Source organism: Macaca nemestrina, chromosome 7 (assembly GCF_043159975.1).
Source record: "Macaca nemestrina isolate mMacNem1 chromosome 7, mMacNem.hap1, whole genome shotgun sequence".
In the NCBI taxonomy this organism is placed as follows: domain Eukaryota; kingdom Metazoa; phylum Chordata; class Mammalia; order Primates; family Cercopithecidae; genus Macaca; species Macaca nemestrina.
In genome coordinates, this window is record NC_092131.1 from 30,601,552 (window position 1) to 30,627,056 (window position 25,505).

Below are 25,505 nucleotides of genomic sequence, written 5' to 3' on the forward strand. Positions count from 1 at the left end.
TAGTAAAAATACTCAAGAGTGAATCAGGACAGAGGAGAGGAAGACATCCTGAGCAGCGAGCTCTGTAACCCTAAAGAATGACTTCTCCTTTGTGGCTCTCCAAGCCAGCTCTGAGGGAAGGTCACTCAGAGAGAATCTGGTAACAGCACCAGGCCCTTCAGAGCCAGTTGTCAGTTTCCCGCACCGCTTTCTGAGTGTCGCGTCCATTCGCCTACGACAGATGGTAGTGGAGTGTGTGCTCACCCTCCAGAGATGGAGCCTGGTGTAGGGGAGCTCCACACGGTGTGACTGGAGGCGTTAAGTACCTAAAGAGGGAGCACAGCTCTGGGGATTCACAGGCGTGAAGGAGCACGGCTGCTGGGTGGTTGAGGGCATCAGAGGCACATGATGTGGGTTGCCTTGGAGTCAGGCCCTGGAAGGATGTGTGGCTTTCAACAGATAGAGGAGAGGGCATCTCAGACAGGAGGGATGACATGATCAAAGCCGAGGACAGAGTAAAACTCAAGGCACAGGTTATATGCAGAAAACTACTGGAAGATAAATGTGAAAAGTTAGGTTGGGCCCAGACTATGAGGGTTTGAGGTGTCTGGATGAAGTATTTGACTTCCTTAAACAGGCCGTGGAGACCTAGTGGAGGTCTTTGAGCAGCCAGGAGGCCCGGAAGGCTGTGCTGTAGGGAGATGACATGGGTGGGAGAGTCGAGGCTGGCTGGGGAGGGGACAGGATTGCAGGCAGGAGAAGCCCTCTGGGAAACTATTGCAGGGACCTGAGCTGGACATGGTGGGGCAGTCACAGGGTAAGGCAGATGGGCGTATGTAAGGGAGATCTGGACATAGCAAGGGAGGAAGAAAGATGTCACTAAGGACTTGAGTGCAGGTGATTGCTTCCTGGAGGCAGAGACTACGTCTTACTCATTTTAGTCTTTCCAGGGCTTTGCACAGTGCCTAAAATACAGCAGACTCTCCCAGGCTGGGAAGAATGAGAAATAGGGAAGCAGGAGAAGAAGTTGGGTTGGAAGAGCAGATACTGAATTCCACACTAGAGGGCTTGACAATGAGCTGCTTGGGGAAATTGGTGCCATGGGGCCAGTGGGCTTTGGGGCTGATGCTTTCAAAGGAGGAATCAGCCAAGTAAAAGGGTAATTGATGCTGTAGCAGTAGCTGTGATTTGTAAGGAAACTGTAGAAAGAGGAAAAGAAGAGGGCTGAGGTCAGATCACTGGGGAATGCAAGCAGAGGAGGAATTAGGAGAGGAGGCTGCGGAGGGTCAGCCCTCGAGGGAGCGTGTGGTCGAGAAGTGGGAACAGAGAGCATTTCAAGAAATAAAGGTGGTCAGCCGTGTGTAGGGCTGCTGAGGTTGGCCTGCCTGAGAACTCAGAAGAACACAACTGTGGAGTTTAGCAAATTCCTGCTCATTATTTAAAGGCCTAGCTCAGCTGTCATCTCTTCGATCGAGTCGTCCTCTCTTTACTCCCCGGGAGAGAATTTGTCCTGTTCCGAGTTCCCACCACTCCCACTGTGTGACACATCGTCATGCCTTTGTGGGGCACTTGCCCACCGTCCTGTACTTGTCAGTGTGTGAAGCCTTGTAGACAGGGCTCTTCCAGGGCCACAGGCAGGCCTCCTCCACCTTTGGATCCACTGTGTAATCAATACATTCTTCTAGTCCACTGAATGAACCAAGAAAAACAGGAGCGGGTCATTCCAGCGGATTGGAAGAGGGGCAATATTAAGGAAAAGAGGCTTCTCAATAACTCAGGACCTATAGGAGGAGGGGATGCTCTTGGGAAGTGGTTTTCTGTGTTTTTTGTTTTTTATTATTTATTTATTTATTTATTTATTTTGAGACAGAGTCTGGCTCTGTCGCCCGGGCTGGAGTGCAGTGGCCGGATCTCAGCTCACTGCAAGCTCCGCCTCCCGGGTTTACGCCATTCTCCTGCCTCAGCCTCCCGAGTAGCTGGGACTACAGGCGCCCGCCACCTCGCCCGGCTAGTTTTTTGTATTTTTTTTTAGTAGAGACGGGGTTTCACCGTGTTAGCCAGGATGGTCTCGATCTCCTGACCTCGTGATCCGCCCGTCTCGGCCTCCCAAAGTGCTAGGATTACAGGCTTGAGCCACCACGCCCGGCCTGTTTTTTGTTTTTTAATTCAGAGTAAAACAAAACACCATTGAACCATATGGTACTAGATTCAAAAGGCACAAAAGAATATAGAGTGAAAAAAACGGTTTGTCAAAATGTTGTATCTTGGAGAATGTTCCAGGCAAAGACAGAAAATGCTTCTTCCTTCTTTATTCCATTGAATCCATGTAGAGACCTTGAGAAGGACAAGTTGTTTTTCATCTTTTGCTGTTACACATGGTGCTTTGATAATGACAGTGTTAACACCAGCTGCTTCTGAAGTCCTCATGAGGGAGGGGAGTAAGTGGGCCCTGTGGTGAACTCTGTCTTGAGTCGGCTCCGTGGGAGTGAGAAGGCAGCTGGGCTTCAGTCCGGGGCCCAGGGGAGTCTCGCAGAGGGTTAGTGAGCCCTGTGGCTTCCGAGGCTCCTCGCAGGCAGGGGCAGCCTCTAGCACTGTGGCAGCTCACCCCTCTGCTGTCTCTCTTCCTCCCAGACCTGGCCTATGGCTCTGTGATTACTGTGAAGAACCTCCGAATGGCCATTGGCTATCTGCACTCCCACAGGCACCTCTACCCCGAGGGCATTGGTGCCCGTCAGCAGCAGGTCAGTGAACCTTTTGTGCACTTGTGTGGCAGCAATGCTGTTCACCATAACAGTTCACTCTCTTGCCTCCTGTCCTTTGCTTATCCCATTCCTCCAGCTTGAAACATTCTTCCTAGCCCTGCACCCTTCTCTTTCTTCTGGCTAACCCCAGGCATCAGCATAGGTGATCTTCAGTGACCACCGTGTCCCACCTCTCTGTGGTACTGGGTGGGGTGCCCCTCTGATGAGAGGCTTGATGGCACCTTCCACATGCCTACGTGGTAAACCTTCTCATATTGAACTGCGCAGGCTTACTTCCTGCCGTCTCTTTGGTACTTGATTGCTCCTGGAAGGCTCAGTTGCCTAGCACAGTGCCTGCAATGGGATGGGTGATGAGTAAAGTGTGGTAGTTATGAACACAGACCTGGGAACCAGACTAGGTGATCTGGGTGTGAAGCCTGCTTTCATATAGAGTGTCACTTTGGACAAATTCATCTTCTTGTGCTTCAGTATCCTCTTCTCTTTTTTTTGAGACAGAGTTTCGCTCTGTCACCCAGGCTGGAGTGCGGTGGCGCGATCTCGGCTTACTGCAAACTCCGCCTCCCGGGTTCACGCCATTCTTCTGCCTCAGCCTCCTGAGTAGCTGGGACTACAGGCGCCCGCCACCATGCCCGGCTAATTTTTTTGTATTTTTAGTAGAGATGGGGTTTCACCGTATTAGCCAGGGTGATCTTGATCTCCTGACCTTGTGATCTGCCTGCGTTGGCCTCCCAAAGTACTGGGATTACAGGCGTGAGCCACCGCACCCGGCCTGTATCCTCTTCTTTAAGTTGGGGAAAATAAGTAGTACCTCTCTCCATCATAGGGCAGTTGTGGGGATTAAATGAGATAACAATGTGAAGTGCTTATGAGAGATTAGCCATGTGAGTATCATCTGAATGAGTGAACAACGCTGTGAAGGAGTGTTCGTGTGGCTGCAGTGTATGGTGCCTGAGAGGGAGAAGCAGGATGCTGAAGAGGTTGGTGGAGCCATCCTGGGGAGAGGCCTGTGTTATAGTAGATTTGACTTTGCTCTGTAGACATTAGGGAGGCAATAAAAATTATTATGATTATGATTAGATCTCTAGTTTAGAAAGGTAACTTCAGTGGGAATGTGATAGCTCACAAGGAACCAGTTTGGAGGCAATAATTATGACAAAGGACAGTGAACAGAGGCAAAAAGCATGGAATCTTTACAAAAATTTGTACTTCGCAAAAAGTTGTGCCTCTCCAAATGCTTTGTTTTTATTTCCCTTTTAGTTGCTAGAAAGTGACCCAGGGTGTAGTAGTTCGATTTCACGCTGCTGATAAAGACATACCTGAGACTGGGCAATTTACAAAAAAGAGGTCTAATTGGACTTACAGTTCCACGTGGCTAGGGAGGCCTCACAACCCTGGTGGAAGGCAAGGAGGAGCAAGTCACATCTTATGTGGATGGCGGCAGCCAAAGAGAGAGCTTGTGCAGAGAAAATCCTGTTTTTAAAACCATCAGATCTCTGGCCAGGTGCAGTGGCTTATGCCTGTAATCACAGCACTTTGGGAGGCTGAGGTGGGCAGATCACATTAGGTCAGGAGTTTGAGACCAGCCTGGCCAATATGGTGAAACCCCATCTCTCCTGAAAATACAAAAAAATTACCCGGGCTTGGTGGCACCCGCCAGTAATGCCAGCTACTCAGGAGACTGAGGCAGGAGAATCACTTGAACCGGGCAGGTGGAGGTTGCAGTGATCTGAGATTGCGCCACTGCATTCTAGCCCAGGTGAAAGAGTGAGACTGTGTCTCAAAAAAATAAAAAAAATAAAACCATCAGATCTCGTGAGATCCATTCACTACCACGAGAACAGCACAGAAAAGACCCGGCCTCATGATTCAGTCATCTCCCACCGGGTCCCTCCCACAACACGTGGGAATTATGGGAGCTACAAGATGAAAATTGGGTGGGGACATAGAGCCAAACCATATTACAGGGTATTGGGTTTTAGTGTCAGTTTCTTATCCTTAATTCTCCATTCATGTCTGACCCGGTGGTTTTCAGCCCTGGCTGCACTTAGAATCAACGGAGAGATTTTTAAAAATTCTGATGCCTAGGCTCCACTGCAGAGATGATGATTTCATTGATCTAGGATGAGGCCCATGCATTATGCATTTTTGGTTTGGTTTTAAGCTGTCCAGATGATTCTAAGTCATGTACCCCCAGGGCAGAGACAACTAGCTGTACTGTGTTCTCATGTGGTGATAAATTGCTGCAGGTGTCATGTAGAAGACACTACAGTTACAGACGTGGTGACCAGAACATCTACACTGTGCAAAGGGAGAGAAAGGCCAAACTCCGAAAGGCTCTGTTAAGCTAGTGTTACGTACTTAGAGCCCATGTGTGGAGGTGTGAGACGTGATGGTGGTATAGGGAAAGTGCATAGGACCAAGGGACAAAAGTGTCTGGCTTTGTCATTGACCAGATCACTTAGCCTTTCAGTCTGTTTCCTCATCTGTAAATTGAGGGGATTGGACTAAATAATTACCTCCAGTGGCCCTTCCTGCCCTGCAGTTTAATGTCTTGTTAACAGGTCTAGATCTCTATTTTAGAATGTTTTTAAAGCATAGCATTTATAAAATTGGAAAATATAGAAAAGTATGAAAAAGAAAACAAAAACGACATGTAATCCCAGAAGATTAAGTGTTTATCTAAATGTTTTAACGTACAACATTCCGCTATAATTGGATACCTGTGGTCTTAGGAAATCTCATGGTATAAAAATCTCCATTGTCAAAACAAACATTTCAATGGGAAAAGGGGCCATGGACTGTACTCATGATAAAGAAATAATTTTTCTTATAGGAATTTTAATCGTAATTGCTGTTGTAAAACAGACACACAAAGACTGCTCTGCTACCACACATCTACACATTGTAAAACAGACACTGAAACACTACTCTCCTACCACACATCTACACAGAGTACACACATGAGCATCATAGAACCTTAACTTCCTTGAGCAAATCCAGGCTGGATGGATGATATCGAACTTTTTCTCAGGAATGTAGAATTCATTTTAATTTCTTTATGAGCACCAAAACTTTTTAGCTTCTTGTGTATCCTTAATACCATTATCCCTAAGTTTTGTTTTTTTTTTTTTCCTGAGGAATGAAGCAAATACCACTCAAAAGAAGCAGCCATAATGCAGGCAAAATAATTTTTCCCCTCAATGCTAATTCTGAATCTCGTTGTAAGTACAGTCATGCATCGGGGGGATACTGTCTGAGAAATAGGTCATTAGGTGATTTGATCGTTAGGTCAACATCCTAGTATGTACTTACACAAACCTAGGTGGTACAGCCTACCACACACTTAAGCTACGTGGTGTAGCTAATTGCTCCTAGACTACAAACCTGTATAGCATGTTACTGTACTGAACACTGCAGGCAGCTGGAACACAGTGGAACACAATGGTAAGTATTTGTATTAACTTAAACATATCTAAACATGGAAATGGTGTAGTAAAAATATGGTATTATAATCTTATGGGACAACCATCATATATGCAGTTGGTTGTTGACCAAAATGTCTTTATGTGGCATATGACTATAAATTGGTCATATTTTGTCCAGTTGGGGTTATAAAAACTCATTTGTAAGAGTTCTCTACTTGTTTACATAATTGGCATAATTGGATGTATCTAGTCTCTATCCTGGGAGCATTTATTTAGCTGCCCTGGTTTGAATTCTGTCTCCCCAACTCATGAGCTGTGTGACCTTGAGCAAATTACTTAACGTCAGTTTCCTTGTAAGTAATGTGGGGATAACCGTACTACGGCATAGAGCTGTAATGATGGTTAAATGAGAGAAGACTTGCCCAGGCAGGAGCGGTGGCTCACGCCTGTAGTCCCAGCACTGTGGGAGGCCAAGGTGGGCAGATCTTGTACAAGGTCAGGAGATCGAGGCCATCCTGGCTAACACGGCAAAACCCCATCTCTACTAAAAAAAAAAAAAAAAATCAGCCCAGCGCAGTGCCTCGTGCCTGTAATCCCAGCACTTTGGGAGGCCAAGGCGGGCAGATCACAAGGTCAGGAGATCGAGACCATCCTGGCTAACACGGTGAAACCCCGTCTCTACTAAAAGTACAAAAAATTAGCCAGGCGTGGTGGCAGGCGCCTGTAGTCCCAGCTACTCAGGAGGCTGAGGCAGGAGAATGACATGAACCCAGGAGGCAGAGCTTGCAGTGAGCCAAGATTGTGCCACTGTACTCCAGCCTGGGCAACAGGGTGAGACTCCATCTCAAAAAAAAAAAAAGACTTGCCCAATGCTTAGAACAGTGCCTGGTAATAAATGGTAGCCATTTTCAGCATCAGCATTTCATGAGTCTTCTCCCATGTTGCTAAAAAAATGCTCTGAAACATTTTTTATGGCTGTATAATGTTCTATCCCAGGACATACTATCATGTTAACTATTTTTCTGTTACTAGACAATCATACTGTTTCCAGATTTTTTGTATAAAATGTGAGTTAAATTCTAGGAGAGGATATCTGTGGAGCTTTTTAGTTTCATTTGGCCACATTATAGAAAATATAATAGCATGAATTTTTCATTTAGAAAGTTTGAGGCATGATCTTAATTACTTTTTTTTTTTCTAGATGGAGTCTTGCTCTGTTGCCCAGGCTGTAGTGCAGTGGTGTGATCTTGGCTCACTGCAACCTCCACCTCCTGGGTTCAAGCGATTCTCTTGCCTTAACCTCCCGAGTAGTAGGGATTACAGGCATATACCACACCCAGCTAATTTTTGTATTTTTAGTGAAGACGGTGTTTTACCATGTTGGCCAGGCTGATCTCAAACTCCTGACCTCAGGTGATATGCCCACCCCGGCTTCTCAAAGTGCTGGGATTACAGGCATGAGCCACCACGCCCGGCTTTAATTACTTTGAAAATGCACTTAAATACTCATTTTGTTTTTGTGCTGAAGTCGATTATATAAGGCCTCATGGTTCCTCCCTCTAGAAGGCTGGATAGAACTTTTAGGACAAGATGCAGAAAGATACAAAGAGACAAAAAGGCTCTTGTGAGACAAGGCCTCTAAATGCAGAAGGAAGGAGAGAATTTCACTCACCAATGCTACATCTCAGCCCCATTGGGAAACATGACCCCTCAGGTTGGTGGCTAGGGATTCTGAAATTGGCTTAAGCAATGTTGGTTTGATGTTGATTGTTCTTGGCCAGCTGTGCTGATAGTGATGGTATTCTCCCTCCTGCCTCCTCTTCCCTCCGCTCCCACTCCCTACCCAGGTCACCACCTATTTGCACAAGGACTACAACAACCTGTGGATTATCAAGAAACATAACACAAATTCAGGTAATGTGGTCAGAGACTGATGCTTCTTGTGCTGTTACTCTCTCTGAGCCCTCCTTAAGATTTCTCATGCCTGCAAAAGAATGATCCTGAGATGAGCTTTGCTAACCATCTTTGACACCTTTACTTATCTCAATTATCCTTTTGATTATTATTTATTAAGCACCTACTGTGTTCCAAGCACTGTTGTTGGCATAGGGGATAAGCATTGAACAAAACAGGTAAGAACTTGCTCTTAGAGCTGTCATTTTGAAGACAGATAGCAGAGCCCAGATTTAATCCAAGTAGAGGTTACTTGAGCATGCCACTGGGGGCTGGTGAGTGGCCCCAGCTGAGGGCACCTGGCTGCTGCTCTCATTTCTGACATAGAGCACACCAAACATTGCACACTGTAGCATGTGGTGCGGCTTAGGTTGTCTTGATAAGATAGAATTCTGCCCACCGCTCAGCCCTGGCCTGAGTCAGTCAGTTGGAGATCTGAGGGGCTACTAGTCCTGTGACTGGAATTTGTCTAGACTAATTCCTGGGATGTGACTCAATGCCTGCTGATCTGTTCCCAACTGGCCTGGGTGAAGTAACTCTGCAGCACACCTATCGGGCTCTCAGGGCTTTATGACAAGAGTAAGACTGGAGCCAGATCTTCCTTTCTTTGGTCAGACAGCTAGCTACCTGCAGGCTGTGCCTCTGCTGCAGCTGAGGAGAGAACAGAGGGCATCTAACACTCACCTTCTGAGCCTGTCATCTCTGCTGACGGTCTTGTGCCACAGGTATCTCTGTGACTCCTCAGCAAATCCCACCTGGCTTAGACTATCCCAGCTTAGCTGCTCCTGGGCCTTTGTGGAGAAATGGGCAGCTACTCACCTAAATCCACCTCCTGTTATTGCCATGTAGGCTAGAAATGTGGTGTATACAACCACTTTGCATTCTGCTCCTTAGTAGGATAAATTATGACACCATTGGGCAGAGTCTGTTTCTATACCTTTATAATGGATATTGATTGTTTCAGCAGGCCAAATGTGAGTGTTCTATCGCAGTGAGGAGTTACGAGGGAAGACCAGTTTTACTTCCATCGTGTGGTCATGAACCGAGTCTTTGACATTCCTAGTCTGTTATTCTATTGTGACTTCTGAGTTAAGATGGTTGCATTTCATCGAAATGATTAAGGATTTTGTGGGAGCTTTATAGACTAGGGTCTTTGTGTTCTTGACGGCTATAAATGCCCCTCCCCACCAAATGCATATGAAATAAAGCCTCACTCCCTATTGACTTATTTGATTTGTCATCTTGCTAATTAATGCTTTTAAGAGACCCTAACAGGCAGCATGGAAATGGGCATCTCTTCAGTTGAGTTATCTGATTCTCTCGAGAGCCAGTGATTTGCACTGGCAAATTTATCTTTCCTGACCTTGATCTATTTATAGTGTGTTGGTATCTCACTGTTTGGGACAGAAATTTGCAAGGATCCATTCTGTGTTGCTATGATTACTGCCAGCTCCTTTTCCATGTCATCACCTTTCTAGATCCTGATTGGTCTTGACTTTGAGATGATACAGAAGTAGTCCCTTAATCATTTCGTCATTCTTCGCCTCACATTTAGCAAGTTTATTGCCAAAGACAAGATACTCGCTGGCACAATTGTCAGGGTTTATTTGATTTTGAGGAGAGTTGGGCAAGTGGTCATTTGTATGGAATTACTTTTTAGAAGACTATTATTACTACTAAAGTCTTATTATTCCCAGCTTAAGCTCCAGTGGGGCTTCAGTGCCTATTGAGTAAAGGCCACATTCCCGCCTGGAATATGCAGTCTGGCCACACTCGTTCATAGCCTCATCTGTTCCCACTCTCCCCCACCCCACCCACCCTTACAGTATGAAACCCATTTGCTATTCATCAAAGGAGTTTTTCTTCTTCTTCTTCTTCTTTTTTTTTTTTTGGAGACAAAGTCTTGCTCTGTCACCCAGGCTGGAATGTAGTGGCACAATCTTGGCTCACTGCAACCTCCGCCTCCCGGGTTCAAGCAATTCTCCTGCCTCAGCCTCTCGAGTGGCTGGGACTACAGGTGTGCGCCACCACGCCTGGCTATTTTTTGTATTTTTAGTAGAGATGGTGTTTCACCATGTTGGCCAGGCTTGTCTCAAATTCCTGACCTCAGGTGATCTGCCCGCCTCAGTCTCCCAAAGGGCTAGGATTACAGGCGTGAGCCACTGTGCCCGGCCAGAAGTTTTCTTCTTTCACACTTCTAGTGCCTTTTCCCCGCTTGTCCACCTGACAAAATCCTCCCTTTCCTTTAGGAGACTTTTGAAGCATTGTCTCTGGGACAGCCTTCTCTAGTCCCCCAAGACAATTTAGGGGTCCTTCCTGTCTGGTCTGAGAGTACCTGGTTATACCTCTAGCAGACACCACATGGTACTGTAACCCTTTACCAGTCAGCCCTTGATTAATACTAGCCTGGTAAGTGATTTTGGATATCAATGCTTGTTTATTTTTGGCAGATCCCCTAGACCCTTCCTTCCCAGTGGAGTTTGTAAGACATGGAGACATTATTCGACTAGAACACAAAGAGTAAGTCTATTTGCAGTTTGGATAAATAAATGGTATGGGCACCAAGGGGAGGCAGTTATTTTAAGAAGTAAACAGAAGTTAGATTTTGATAAGTCTCTGGTCAATGGAGCAAGGCTGCAGTGCGAGAATAGGAGAAGCATTTCATGAAGGTGATGAAATTGCAGGCCAGCCTTTGCCCCTGCCTACTGGGGACCTTTCAGTTTCCCATTTCCTAGAGGAAAATTTGAGTTGCCCAAGGCTGCTGCTGCTTTTTTTTTTTTTTTTTTTTTTTTTTTTTTTTTTTTTTTTGAGACACAGTCTCACTATGTTACCCAGGCTGGCCTCAGAGTCCTGGGCTCAAGCGATCCTCCCGCTTCAGCCTCCCAAATGGTTGCTATTACAGGCATGAGCCATCACACCCAGCTCCCAAAGCTGCTTCTTAAGTGGCTGCCTTTAGAAAGACGTAGGAGTCTGTTTCTGAGAATATGGCAAGCTAGCTTATTTAACCAGTGTTCTCACTGAAAATGACTAAAAATGCTGGAATAATATAAAGACTTCTTAAGAGCATAAAAAGGCTGACAAGATATTAAAGAGTTACCAGGCCAAAACCTAAGTGAAATGAGGAATCCAGAGAAATAAGTGAGACACTGAAGCCACTTTTGCTTTGATCCCACAATCTTGACTTTTGGCTGCCTCCTGAGAGAAGAGGTTTTAAAGTCAAACCTCTAGGCTCACCCAAAGTGGCAAATTTATTAAGTTATCCTTCCCCGTATTTGGAACCCCCAAAGGCTTAGGGTAAGGCTAAATCTGCCCTATGCACCTGTGCCCAGGAAAAATTACTTTAGGACCCAGCTAAGTGTTGGGGGTTGGGTAGTGAACTGTCCTTAGTTCCTGAGAAGTTGGAACTACCATTTGATCCTCACATGAACTTGGGGCTCAAATTCATGTCACCCGGATGATCTCAGAATCTCCAAGCCATGAATTTAAATGAACATGATCCTAGATTGGTCATGTCTCCTAGGTACATGGCTAAAAGCAAATGTAAGCCCTCTTTGGAGAAAGACATTGTCATTCATTCCCATAAATAGTTTTTTAGTGACAATAGTACATGCCCAAAAGTAACAAAGCACACAAGAAAATAGGGCACTGTGTGCAAGAACAAGCTGAAATGACAGAGAGCAGGAGCAGACCCGTAAACATTTCATAGACTGGAATTATCGGATACAAATTTTTAAATATCAAGGGTGTGTGTGTGTGTGTGTGTGTGTGTGTGTGTGTGTAGAGAGAGAGAGAGAAGCAATTAGCTGTGGTTTTTTTCCGAGTCAGCTGGATTTTGAATACTTAAAATTTTTATTTTATTAAATAAATTTCATTTTGTCATTAATAAAAATTTATTGTAATTAAATTTTACTTTTGCAAATTTTCACAAATTTTATAATGAACATTTATTACTCGTTCCAGATAAAAGTGAGAGTTGTTACATAAAACTAAATAAATAAAAGCTAAATTAAACCCCTCTCATCCTCCACAGAAGTCTACTTTAAAAACCTGGTGATGGGAGCAGAAAGAGTAAGTGGCAGTGAGGAGGTTACCTAGATCAGGCCATGCAGATTACAAGTTTTAATTTTTCCTCTCCTCAAACCTGCCTCCTAAGTCAGGCAAGCTGAGTGCTTCAAAGCTACTAAATGTGTGAAAGTCGCCCCCCACCTCCCTGCCAGCACCTAAAGTTAGCCCCTTTCTTGGCATGCCGTCCAGTGCTCCTACCATCTGTCTCTCCTGGTTTGGGCTCATCTCTTCTCCAGTTCTCATGATATTTCTTGAGAGTAAATAGGAAAAAAGTTCCTGATATGTTGGATTTAATAGTTCAGATTCTAATTTTTCTTATCCTGACAGATGACTCTGAACATCCTTGGTAAAAGAAGAAATGTTGCACATCTTCTTTCTATAGGATAATGACACTTCTCTCTTCTAACTTCTAGAACTTCCCGGAACTTGCACAGTCACTATCATGAGGCCCCCCTGACCCGGAAGCACTATCAGGTCACCGGCTATGGCATAGTAAGTAAGCAACGGGGGTGTGAGCAGGATGTAAAAAGTTATGGGCCTTGGCTCAGGGTTGTGTGGTGGGATATCTCCTCCCCAGAATTCTGGAATGTTCCTGAGGATAAGAGGCTGCACAGGGAGTCTCTTAACATTTGGGAGCTTTTTGGCTAGGCTTGTTGTGGGAAAAGCAGCCTATGATGTCTGTTTGTCTCCATCTCTCTCCTCACATAATAACCATGCCATTTACATGTTTTGATACTTAATAAATATCAAATATGAATACTATTTGGATCTCTTTTAAAATCACCTTGGACATAGAAAACAAGGACCCACAGTATGGCCCCCGATGAACATGTATGTTTATCTTTTGCCAGATCCCAAGTTCTCATTGGCTTTATTTTAAGTATCACTTCCGTGTTCTGCAGCTTTTGTATTTTACTACCTCAAAGAGATGCAGCTAATAGAGTAAAAGCTCTATGAGTACTTATGGCTTTGGGAGTAACTGAAGACAAAAACTACTAGTGGAAAACTGTATACAGATTCTGGCCTTCAGGTGGATTTCCCAGCCCTCTTTCTGTTTGCTTATCCCACATTTGTGCTAGGTCAAGACTGTGAATGTTCTGATCTTCTTAGTGGGCATCTTCTGAGAAGAATTAGACATACACGTCTTAATTTCCAAAGTGCGACAGCCAGGCCAGACCTTTCTGGCTTAGATGAGTGAGTACCTAGATGGCCAAGGTAATGGATGCAAATGGCCCAGATCTGTTTCTGTTGGCTCAGAGTGATGTCTTGAGTTTGATTGAAGGGCAAAGACATCTATTTAGAACTTGAACTCCAGTTCTATGAAGTAAAGAGTTGGACTTCTGGTTCCAGGGGTCATACTACTGTGTTTTGGTTGTAATAGTGAGTTTTGGGACAATGCCAGTCACCTGGGATATTTCTTTGGCCTTCTTGTAACCTCGCCCATCTCTATCATTGAGCCCGATTTGGTCTTTGACCTTCATAACATGGTGGCATCTGAAGGTGGCCATTTCCCTTTCTGACATATTTTCTCTAAAGTCCCCTCACTTTCTTTGTATTTTTTTCTTGGTTTTTGTGGCAGAATGGAACAGGGGACTCAAATGATTTCTGGCGGATTGAGGTTGTAAACAGAAAATTTGGAAACCGGATCAAAGTGCTGAGAAGTCGAATTCGCCTCATCCATTTGGTCACAGGTTGTGTCCTGGGCTCCTCGGGAAAGGTTCTGCCCAAGTGGTAAGTCTCTAGGGTTTTGCTGTCCCAATCAAGGGTCCTGATTTTCCTTTCACTCTACAAGGAGTATGCCAGAAGCTTTCATTTTCCCGTGTTCGCCTCCTGTCTGCTTGTTCTTAGTGGCAGATGGAGGGAGAGTAGGCATCGGGTGTATTATGGAGCACAGAACTCCAGGGCAGCTTTGGTGTTTTATGTGTTCTGATAGTTCAACATTTTCACATCTGGCTGGTGCTAATAACTCTCTGGGTCTAGGTCTCTTTCAAAAATGGGATTACTGTATGCTGGACTATCCTAGAATAGTTGTCCAACATGGAACATGAAGAAATAATGGCCACCAGGTGGAAAAGAGAAGGAGCCTGTGGATTTAAGAGCAGAAGACAGTGCTGCTCTCTGGTGGATTTCAGGTCTTCTGAGAGACATCTGTGACTTCTGCTTTTCACAGGGGCTGGGAGCAGTTGGAAGTTACTTGCACCCCATACCTGAAAGAAACCCTCAACTCCATCTGGAATGTGGAGGACCATATCAATCCCAAGTGTGAGTGAGGTCACTTTCTGGGCTGGCTCTGGAGGGAAACATGTATAAGAAACCCTTATCTTAGAAAAGTAAGCGTTTGTAGACTCTGCTCTCCCTTCAACTTGCTGCTGTTTGTTCCTTGTTAACACTCTCTTTCTGGAGTTGTCTGTACCTACATAGCATACTCCTTTCCTTCTCATCTACTCCCTCCGTAAACTCCTCTCTGTAAAGTGGCCAGTGGCCATCTGCAGGTCCATCTGTCTCGTCTGCCTCTGGGCTCCTCTCTCCCCTGCACCATGGGCACCTCCCCAGCCTCCAGGCTTGGAGCAAGCTGGTACTTTCCCTTTATGCCTCAGTGTAGAGTCGCTTCCCCGTCCCCCACATATCCAGCCAACGCTTTTATAGAAAGTGACAAGCACAACCCTAATCTGTGCCCCACTCTCTACACCCAAGCTCCAATTTGATATTTCCACTGCATTGTCAGCTTCAACTCAGAAAGTATTTGGATTCATCATCTGTTTTCCTAAACTACCCACCTCAAGCTTATGTGTGCCTTCATTTTGTTCTTCCCACCCAATCTAGCCAAACCCACTAATCAACTAATTCAACAACTCTTGTATCAAGTATGCCAGGAACCATGTGGGGCCCTGTGGACATATTGGTGAGGAGACAGACTTGGTCCTTGTCCCGACAGCAACTGCTCCAGTGGTCCAGAATGATTCATTCCTCATTCCCAGGCCCTTCAAAAGGCCACAGTGACCGGGGGCTGTGCAGCTGTCCCTTATGCCTAATAGGAGAGCAGCATTTGAGCCAGTACCACAGTGAAAAGTGATGGTGCTGAGAGCTGTCGGAGTACCAAGCAGGTGAAGCCTCCTGGTCTGTTTCCTTTGCATTTCTCAGAATGCCTGATGAGTTCTTCATACAGCTAAGTAGATGATCAAGAATTGGGCCAAGCTTTCTTCTGTCTCTTCAACAGTTGTCAACTTGTCAGCAAGGTTGCACTTGTATTCTGGTGGGAATGTGGGTACCATGGACAGACTGAGGAGAGAATGTATGACAAAGGCTTTTCTCCTGCCTTTTTTTCCCCTAGTGCCAAACATCAGCCTGAATGTGCTGCAGCCCAGTTTTCCTGAGATCTTGCTAGAATCCCACATGGTCATGATCCGGGTATGTGTCCCCTTCTCATTTCATGGCATCTCTAAGAGCTTTTGGGCAGCCATGACTTTGGATCACAAGTCAATGCCATGCTACAGATCCATTCCCCCTTGTGGAGGAATTTGAAAGCGTCTTCACTATGGCTTTCCGTGATCCTCAAAGGCATTTCCCTCACCACAGAATGAGGATGGTGGTGATGTTGATGATACCAGTGAATGCTTGTACAGCTCATGCCAGGCACTACGTGAAGCACTGTACATTTATCAACTCATCTGATACTTATTACAATCATGTGGAGGTTGCTGTCATTCCCAGTTACAGGAGAGGGAACTGAGGTACAGAGAGGTCGGGGAACTTGCCCAGGATCACACAGCTAAGTGTAGGAGGGAGATCCAGCCCTCAGAGCCAGGCTGGTAGGCTTTTAGTGTTACTGCTAGTTACCACTACACTCCTCCACCTCTAAGTGATCTGTAAATCTGTCCAAGTGGCAGAGCCCCTGAAAATCATAGTGCTCTTAGTTGAAGATCATGAGATACTGATAGTTCATTCCATCATACGAAATCAGGATCAGTTAGGATGGATAGCTAATTTGAGTGTGTTGTTTATACGCAGCATGAAATCCCAGCCACAAGCCCACTCATATTCCTGGACAGAAACTGCTTAGGCGGGGCATGGTTGATTCTTTTTTAAGATTTTCAAAGACATTGTTTGCGCTGTCTATCATTAGTGGCTGACAGCAGTTGTAGCATCAAAGGTTTAAGAAAAATTCAGAGAAGAAATCTTTAAATTGAGAAAATTCTACTCACTAGCTTAAATTTTCCCCGGCTGTCATCCTGCTGTTTAGTGGAAGAGCCCCTTATTCTGGCTTATGGAAAACCTGTGTTCTGCAGGAATAATGTTTAAGAATCACTATCTCAAGCCAGCTCTGTGATTATCCCTCTACCCACAGCACTGCAGGGAGGTGGAGCGCTTGTTATTTTTCCCCTGGTAAGCCACTGTCGAGTGGACTTTCCTGGAAGTGATTATGTAAGCAGTACTCAGGAAATATAGTTGACTTATTTCACCAGATTAAATTTTTAAAATTGAAATTTTGTCATTTTTGCACATTGGGAGGTGATGAGTTGACATTAAGCATCTCTGGGTCACTTCCTCTCTGACTCTCTGCTTGTAGCTGTCACTGTGGCCTGACGGCTTAGCTCTTTTGAACATGTGCCTGTCAGTCAGAATATCATTCTGGGCCTGGGTCAAATTTTAAGACTAAATCTAGGAATTTCATTTTGTCTTTCATCATCTAAGAAGTAGAGTCAGAGAAGAAAAGGGAAATAGGAGAGCTTTCTTATTCGGCCAACAAAGAGTCAGGGAGGGGAAAGAGACGAGAACACTGAGTCCAGACTACAGAAACTGCAGGGGCAGGGCTCTTCTGCCGGCTGAGTAGTGGCCCGGGACCTGGAGGAGAAGGCTGCCTTGCCTGGTGCAGTTGCAGGAATGAGCCCATCCAGATTTCAGCCATAGAGAACAACTTACAAGTACATATGCCTGTGAAGGTTGCAGATTTTTCTTTCCTCTCTCTCTTAGTTTAGCAACAGAGCAGGATTTCTCAGAGTTTAATGTAGTGAATAAGATTCCCTTGGCTTGGTACAGTTCTGACTGGAGTCCTTGGGTTTGGGACCAAACTGTACAATGTGAAGGAACTGGTTTCCCTCAGCAGCTGCTCCAGGGGTCCAGAATGATTCATTCCTCATTCCCAGGTCCTTCAAAGGGCCACAGTGACTCAGGGACTGTGCAGCTGTCCCCTTTGTGTCTGATGCCCCCAGTGCACTTTTGACCTTGGAGGCACAACCTCTCCACCATGCAGAGGCCTGTAAACTCTTCCCATCCCCTTGACAAACTGGATTCCTAAGGCACTGGGTGGCAGTCCACTGAACTTTCTGGATCTTTCTTAGGCTATCCCAGTGGTTCTCAGTTGAGGGCAATTTTGCCTCTTGGGACTTTTGGCTATGTCTGGAGAAATTTTTGGCTGGGAAACCGAGGGGCTGAGGGTAGGAGTGCTACTGGCATTCAGTGAGTGGAGGCCAGGAATGCTAAACACTCTACAATGCACAGGACAGTCCTCACAACAAAGACTCTTCAGCTCGAAATGTCGGGAGTGCTGAGGCGGAGAAGCTCCGGCCTAAGTCATGGCAGCTGACTCCCCTTCCGGGGAAAGGCCTTTCCAGTCTGTCCCAGTGATGAGGCTCACCCCAGTCCTAGTGGTTAAAATCCCGGATCCTGACCCTACTCCTTCCTGTTTTAGCAAAGACCTGGTTTGCCCTGTAGAGACAGGTTAGCAGATGTTCTTGGCTGCTGGATTAGGGAGGCTGTGTCTGGGTCCTTCAAAGCATGCATTGGGGTTGATTTCTCTCCCAGTAGATGAAATGTGTTCTTGGAGGGGAAAAAAAAACCAAACTTATTTTTTATGTATATAGCACAAGTGAGATGTACAGTATAAAGTATTAAAATGTCATGGAGGATGTTTAGGGAAACACTTGTCTAGAAGCGCTCCTGGTAGAGGGGCAGTGGTGGGAAAAAATGGTGGAGAAACACTAGGCTAAAGTAACCTCTTCCAAGTCTAGGCATGCATGAGAGTTTCCACTTTTCTATTTGAAATTGGCCCCTGAAGGGAACAAATAAGTAAGCCTTATTTTTAAAAAAATTTTTTAAATTTTTTTTGAGACTGAGTCTTGGTCTTTTTGCCCAGGTTGGAGTGCAATGGTGTGATCTCGGCTCACTGCAACCTCCACCTCTCGGGTTCAAGTGATTCTCCTGCCTCAGCCTCCCAGGTGGCTGGGATTACAGGCACCCACCACTACGCTCAGCTAATTTTTTGTATATTTTAGTAAAGATGGGGTTTCACCATGTTGGCCAGGCTGGTCTCGAACTCCTGACCTCAGGTGATCCACCCACCTCGGCTTCCCAAAGTGCTGGGATTACAGGCATGAGCCACTGCACCTGGCAGTAAGCCTCATTTTATATCCCCTTTCCCATCATTTTCACACCTTGTCCTTGGCTTGGCAGATGGGTATATATTTTGTGCCCATTGGAACAATTTCCTCATTCCCCTTTCCCTTCTTTTTCCCTAGCGTAGAGGGTTGGAATGGACCCCTTATGGGAAATGGAGGCTTGTTTGGCAGAAGTAAAGCAATTGTTGTAGGCAGGCAGACAGTGGCTGCAAATGATCCCTGATTCTTCTCTGCAAGGGAAGGGAAGAAGAGAAGGTTGTGCTCGGCGCTTGGCCCTGTATCAGAGAAACCTGGGCCTCACATTTCTGTCAACTCTCCAGATCTCCGTCTTGACTAGCTTTTCTTTGCTACCTTCATGCAGGGGAACAGTGGCCTCAAACCCAAGGACAATGAGTTCACATCCAAACCCTGGCACTGGCCTATCAACTATCAGGTAGGATCTGAGGCTGGGGCTCCTCCCAGGAAATGGAGCCAAGAACGAGACCAGGGAGACGGTGGAGGTGGGGGTGGGTGTGCTAGGGCAGGCAGATCCTGGGATGGGTTGGCCAGAGGCAGGGCTCTGTTTTCTGCCCTAATTCTGACCCTGCCTTCCCAGAGAGCTCATGTAGAATTTGCATAGCCTGAGCCTCATGTCCAGCCTCCCTATCTGTGAAGGAAGACCATCTTCCTCCCCCTAATGGGTGTGGCCAGGGATGGGCTGGACCTGGGTCAGCAGGGTGATCTCCGTTCCACAGGGCCTACGCTTCTCAGGGATCAATGACACAGACTTCCGAGTCTATCTGCTTGGCAACCCGGTGAGTGCCTAAACATTCCTGGCTCAGGCCCTGGAGCACTTGCCCATGGAGAGTGGCTGTGTTCTCATCTGCCCGTTCCCATTTCTGCACAGGTGGTTTGGTGGCTGAATCTGTTGAGCATCGCCCTCTACCTCCTCTCAGGGAGCATCATTGCTATAGCCATACAGAGAGGGGCACAGCTGCCAGCGGAGGTTGCAGGTCAGGTCCCCTGGGGCTCTCCCTCCCCTGACCTGGTGGTGGCAGAGTGCCTGCACCCCTGGGGAGGGCCGGCTGCCTGCTGATGGGCCATCCTTTATGTTTACCACCCCACACCTTCCCTTATCCTTTGCTTTTGAAAGCTAACGACCCCCAAGTACCCAGTGCTGTGTTAAACACTTTACTTCCTCCCAACAACCCTAGAGCGTTGGCAATTATGACCCCCATTTTATGGATTAGGAAACCAAGGAACCAAGAGATTAAGAAACTTGTCCCAGGATATACAGCTAGTAAGTGATAGAGCTGAGGCTCAAACCCATGCAGTCTGACTCCACCGCCCTCACTTTTAGCCCCATGCTATGTACACAGCTGCCCATCTTTTCTCTTCTGTCACCTCCTTGTTTCATGGCCCTGTCCTCTCTGGGCTAGAGAGGAGCCTCCAGGGTTATTGGGTTCCCATCCCAGTGCTGTTCTTGGTAACTTTGGCTGCCAGACCATGGGCCATAGCACCTGAGACAGTCACACAGGCCCTTTTGCCTCTGCAGCTGTCTGTCTGAACAGTCATAGTCCCAGACACCCCCTCACTCCATCCTCACCTGTGACCTCACCTTAGCACTTGTCTGCCGCTGCAAAGATCTGTGTGGCAGCAAAGATGTGGGAGGTGGAAGTAGGGAGTGAAGCTGTCTGCAGGTGTAGAGGGGTTTCTTTAGAGGCTGGGCTGCCTCCTGCTGGTGCTTGGTGTACCTGCCATTGGTGCCCAGGCCTCACTAGGCTGGACCCTGACCAGAGTTCTCGAGCTCCAGCTTCTCTTCTTCCAGTTTCTGTAGCGTGGTTTGGGTTGGTCCAATGAGGTGATGTGACATATTCAAGGTCACACAGCAAGGAAGGGGCAGAGCTGGACCAGAGCCTGGAATCTCTGCCCACTCCTTGTCTTCTGACCGGGCTGTGCTGCTTGGGCCCAGGGTTGTCCCAGGTCCTGCTGCGAGGAGGCGGCCAGGTCCTGCTCGGCTGGACACTCCATTACTTCCCGTTCTTCCTGATGGGCCGGGTCCTCTACTTCCACCACTACTTCCCAGCCATGCTCTTCTCAAGCATGTTGACAGGTCAGTGCCACCCACCTGGACTTGGGAGACAGAGCAGGTGGAGGGGGGGCCACTGTGGGGCAGCAGTGCTGGGAGTGACTCTCTGCTCCTTGACTTGGAGTGGCTCCTTCTTCTGTAGCCCGGAAGTCATCCCCTGCCTGGCTGACTCCAGGTTTCTCTCCTCTCTTCTGCTCTAGGCATTCTGTGGGACACCCTCCTGCGGCTCTGTGCCTGGGGCTTGGCCTCTTGGCCCCTGGCAAGAGGCATCCACGTGGTGGGAATCCTGAGCCTGCTCCTGGGAACCGCCTACAGGTGAGCATCCCTGCACCTCACGTGCCCTCCCAGTGCGGGCTCAGTGGTGCCTCAGCCCTGATGCATTCGAGAATCCCCTGTGGTGCTTTTAACACCACCAGTGCCCATGCCCAGAGGTTCCGCTTCACCCCGGCCCAGGGGGGGCCATGGCTTCCAGAGTCCCCTAGGTGATCCTAATGTGCAGCCAGGTAGGAGAAGCAGGGCTTAATCTGCCTTTTCCCCTTTTGCTGGTGGTTCAGCTTTTGTGCCATCCCAGCACACCTGGAAGGGTACCCCTCTAGTCACAGTGACTCCCTGCCAAAACAGCTCCCAGAGGGGGAGGGTGGGAATGGGGGGCAGGGTACCCCTCTTTAGTCACCATGGCCCCCTGTCAGAACAGCTCTTGGGGTGGGGGGGGGACTGAGTGGCAATGGGAGACAGGGTACCCCTCTTTAGTCACTGTGGCCCCCTGCTGGAACAGCTCTTGGTGGGTGGGGTGGGAAGGGTGGGAATGGGGAGTGTGGGGCTGAGGGGCTGGAAGGGAGAGTTGTTTGGAAGTCTCCCCGGTTCCCCACTTGGTGTTGGGCCTGTGACCTGTGAGCACATGCCTGCCTAAGAGGGCTACATTTACATGTTGACAAACACTCCGGGCCAAATAGCCCATAACGAGACCCCTAGAAGGGTTGCCCTCCTGGGCCTCTTGGGAAGAGCCCTTTCCACGATTATCACTGAGTCAGCATCTACTAAGCTGTCCAGCTACAGTGTGCCCAGCGGGACTCAGACAGACAAGGCCATGAAAGAGAACCGGGCTTGGCGATGGGGAATTTCTCCGGAGCTCCAGCAGGAGGAATGGAATTCAAAGCCCCTCAGCTGAGGCACTGGGGGTGCCAACTGCTTCCTGCTGGTTCTCTCTCACAGCTTCTACCTCTTCCACCCTCTGGCTTACGGGATGGTTGGTCCCCTGGCCCAGGACCCCCAAAGTCCGATGGCAGGACTAAGGTGGCTAGACTCATGGGACTTTTGAGGCCACTGCAAAGATTCCATCCTGGGTCCAGGACTTCCTAGGAGAGCCAGCTGGGGAGCAGTACTGGACCCTTCCAGCTGTAAGGAAGCTGCCTAAGGAGCCTGAAGAATTCTGCCCACCAGGACCCAGCTCTGGCAGTGCAGCGGGAATGGAACCCAGCATTGGAGAGAGCCGGGAGAGAGCCGCAGCTCCGTCCACAGCACCACAGAACCACAGCACCACAGAACCACAGAGAGGATGGCACCTCTCAGGCTGCTCCCTCGTGCACAGCGTGGGGGAGGACGGGTGCCAGAGGGTGGGTGTGGGGGTGTGTGTGTGTATGTGAGGGCACATTGTCCATATCCCTGTGGAATACAGGCCATGTAACTGTGGACAGCTGAGTGTCATAAACTAAAATAGTCCAGGCTACAGTATTTTCTGGTATTTTTTTCATGTTGGATTTCTTTGGTTTTAGTTTGTAAGATCCATAAAAAATTCTCAGACCTCTAAGAGGGCCTTGAGGGCAGAGAATACTGACCTCACCTTGGGATGTCACCAAAGGCAGAGCAGATGGGACTGTCAAAGTTGTGCTCCCACAAACAGATGAATCCAGCGTGGAGAAAGGCGCACCGCCCCGAGCTGGAGGGCCTGGCTCCCACCACGCCCCCCAGTGGCTGCAGGTAGCTGGACTTCCTGCCCGTGACGCACAGAGAGCACCGGACTCCGGAGCGTCGGCCTGCCTTAGTCCTTGGTTCCTCGTTTTTTGGGATTGTCACACTGTGAGATGCAGGGGAGGAATGATGTCCTATCCTGGGCTGCTCAGTGTTTCCAGGCCCCGTGTGCCAGAGGCCGGGTCTCTCCAAGTGCATCTGGCCTGGCCTGGAGGGCAAGGCAGATGCATTCTCCTGGCTGCTGGGAGAGCCCTTGGGAACCTTGCTTAGTGCCCAGAGAGACAGGACAGGGAATCTGCGTGGTGCTGGGGTATGGGGACTCTGGCCTCTCCAGACTAATGTTCCTGTCACCTGCTGAGCTTTCCCAGTGTCACTTCTACAGTCCTCTTCTGCTCACCCCTCCCTCACTCTGTGGGCAATTCCCTTTCTCTCTGTCACTGCTGCAGCAATGAAGACCCACGGCACCTAGAAATGCATCCCAGCTTCCTGCGTCTACCACTCTGCAGCTCGAACAAGAAGCTCAGAGCTGCCCCTTCCACTTCCTCCCCGAAAGGGATGAAGAAAACGCTGTGGTAGAACCAAACCACCCAAGGCCAGCCCTTCAGCCTGCCTCCTCCTTCCTGGTGCATGACAAAATATTTCTTTTGTCTCAGAGGACTTTGATGCTTCAAGATTTAATGATGAATCTGCCACACTCCATTTTCCCCCCTCTGTAGCTCCCAACAACTCTGACAGGGTCAGATCTCTTTAAAGCATCTTCAGGAGATGGTTGCCACGGAGACTGGATATTGGTCCCAGGGACAGGCTGTGCTACCTACTGGGTGGTGGGGAGGGAAGCTTCTGGCCATGCTTGGACATTCAAACCAACCATCATTAATGTTAATAGAGGAAATGCAGCAACATCAAAAGCAAGGCAGGTTGGTTAATTAGATATGGGACCTGATGACCTCCCTCTCCCACCGCTACAGCCCTTTTGACTTCCCCCAGCAGGAAGCGCTGTCTGTGCGGCTGAGTCTGGGCTGCTTGCTTAATTGCATTTCTGGCAGGGAAGGAGAGGAGGGATGCAGAAGCTCTGCTCCCTGCTTCCACCTCACCATGTTTCCTCCCCTCCCCTCCCTTCCTCTCCTCCCCACAGGCAGAATTGCTTTCTTCTGAGCCGGGTGGGCTCTCCTGCAGGTAGAATGCAGGGATCTGTGCTTGGCTCTTAGCAAAGCAGGTGGCCCACAGTGACCTCCAGGAGGTGGCTGATTTTCCTTTGTGCCTTCTTGTTTCTCAGTAGGAACTTGGAAGGGAGGAGCTCTGAAGGAGCCAGAGGGGCAGCCACCCCGCATGAGGGTGAGGAAGGAGAAGCCCAGCAGCCTCTACCCATCCCTCCCTCCCAGTTAGGCTGCACTGGGGCCGAACGCTTCCCTGGGCTCCCACTGCCTTCTAAGGAGCCAAGGAGAATTTCCTGCCCACTTTCTCTTCCTCCATGCCCAAACTGGCAGGTGCTTCTCTGGGGGCAAGGTCACATGGGTTGATGTAGCTTTGAGTGCTGAGGTTCTGTTTTCTGCAAGATGCTGGAGAAAGGCTGTCAGGGTGCCTCTCTGAATATGGGCTTTAGCCTTAGCACTGGCAGAAACGTGATGTGTCCCACAAACCGCTGGTAGAGGAAGATGTTCGTCAGTCAGTTCAACCTCCATCCAGCTTCTTGAGCCTATTTGGTTTTAAAAAAAAAAAAAAAAGGCTTCTAATCAGAAGCCACTGACTTTTATAATAAATAGCAGTTGTTTTGAATGCCTTGTTGTCCTTGTACTTAATTGAATCTGACTTGCCCTCTGGCTCCCAGAAAGGCCTCCCTGAGAAGAATGTTTTGAGTGCAGGAACCACCCTGTGTGTCATGTCTGAGGCTGATCTAATTCCAGCAGAGGCCCTGGGCTGGGCAGGGGAGCCTGATTACTCCAGGGGGCATTTGGACCTCCCCATGTATACAGTTATTTGAGTAATATTGGTTGTCATTTTGGTATATTTAAACTGACTCCAAAATAAATAGGAAGCTGGACCTCTGATTTGTCCTCTTTCAACCTGCTCACACGGCATAGAAAGGAGTGCAAGAAGAGGTACAGTTGTCCCCTTCCCAGACAGCCGAGTGTCCCAGCACTGGAGCAACTTGCCATTCTGCCTAACAGAGTCCTGCATCTTGACAGGGGTCTCCTGTTATGAGGAGTGATGCTAAGGATCTAAAGGCAGCAGGAGCTGACCTGAGTGTTGGACAGAGAGTGGGGGAGGGGAGTAGCACTGTGCTGTGGAACTGGGGGGCTTCTGGACTGCCTAGCCACCCTCTGGTGGGGGCTGGTGGGGAGAGAGGGGCATGTGGGTCTTCAGGAGGTGGAACATGCCTACGACAGGCAGGTTAGGAAGGGGCCAAGTCGCTCTTCCTTGAGTGGCACAGCTTCGTTTACAAAGTCTCAACACATCTCTGACATTGAATCCTCATAAAGGCCCAGTGAAGTCGATGATGTTTCTGTGCCCGTTCTACCCATGAGAGATTAAGTGACTTGCCTTAAGGTCTCGCGATGGGTAAATAGTAGAGCCAGGACTCAGTGCCAAGTTGGGGTTTTTCTGCCTCTCTAGTCTGGTCCTGGGACTAGAAACACCTTCCCAGAACAGCCTGGCAGCCCTAGATACCCGGGAGAGAAGGCCTGAGCACTCAGCCCGAGGTCCCTGAGCAGCACCTTCCCATGGGCCTTCTGCTTAATGCATCGGCAGCCGCTCATCTAGGGCCCAGGTTTTCCAGGCTCTCCCAGTGCACCCAGATCAGTGTGTGCTGGTAGATGTTTAACAACAGGTGTTCTGGGAGGAAAAACTGGTGTGTATAGCATTTGCCAATTTCCATGGTGTAAATATTCCC

The 25,505-nt window shown here is 48.1% G+C and overlaps 1 protein-coding gene across 5 annotated transcripts in view; it reads left to right on the forward strand.

The window, feature by feature from the left end:
- LOC105495846 (protein O-mannosyltransferase 2) overlaps window positions 1–24,391 on the forward strand; it is a 47,743-nt gene extending 23,352 nt beyond the window's left edge. For 2 of the 5 annotated variants that reach the window (XM_011765701.3, XM_024797294.2), the window contains 13 exons: window positions 2,611–2,720; window positions 8,014–8,080; window positions 10,570–10,639; window positions 12,598–12,676; window positions 13,764–13,915; window positions 14,355–14,446; window positions 15,516–15,592; window positions 18,941–19,012; window positions 19,314–19,373; window positions 19,466–19,571; window positions 20,531–20,671; window positions 20,848–20,962; window positions 21,860–24,391. In XM_011765701.3, the coding sequence (XP_011764003.2) occupies window positions 2,611–2,720; window positions 8,014–8,080; window positions 10,570–10,639; window positions 12,598–12,676; window positions 13,764–13,915; window positions 14,355–14,446; window positions 15,516–15,592; window positions 18,941–19,012; window positions 19,314–19,373; window positions 19,466–19,571; window positions 20,531–20,671; window positions 20,848–20,962; window positions 21,860–21,965 (1,247 nt within the window). In that variant the 3' untranslated portion in view covers window positions 21,966–24,391. Of the gene's footprint in view, window positions 1–2,610; window positions 2,721–8,013; window positions 8,081–10,569; window positions 10,640–12,597; window positions 12,677–13,763; window positions 13,916–14,354; window positions 14,447–15,515; window positions 15,593–18,940; window positions 19,013–19,313; window positions 19,374–19,465; window positions 19,572–19,772; window positions 19,859–20,530; window positions 20,672–20,847; window positions 20,963–21,859 lie in introns of those variants that run through there. The other 3 variants (XR_011625681.1, XM_024797293.2, XR_011625682.1) reach the window with 3 other exon arrangements.
- The last annotated feature ends 1,114 nt before the right edge of the window (window positions 24,392–25,505 follow it).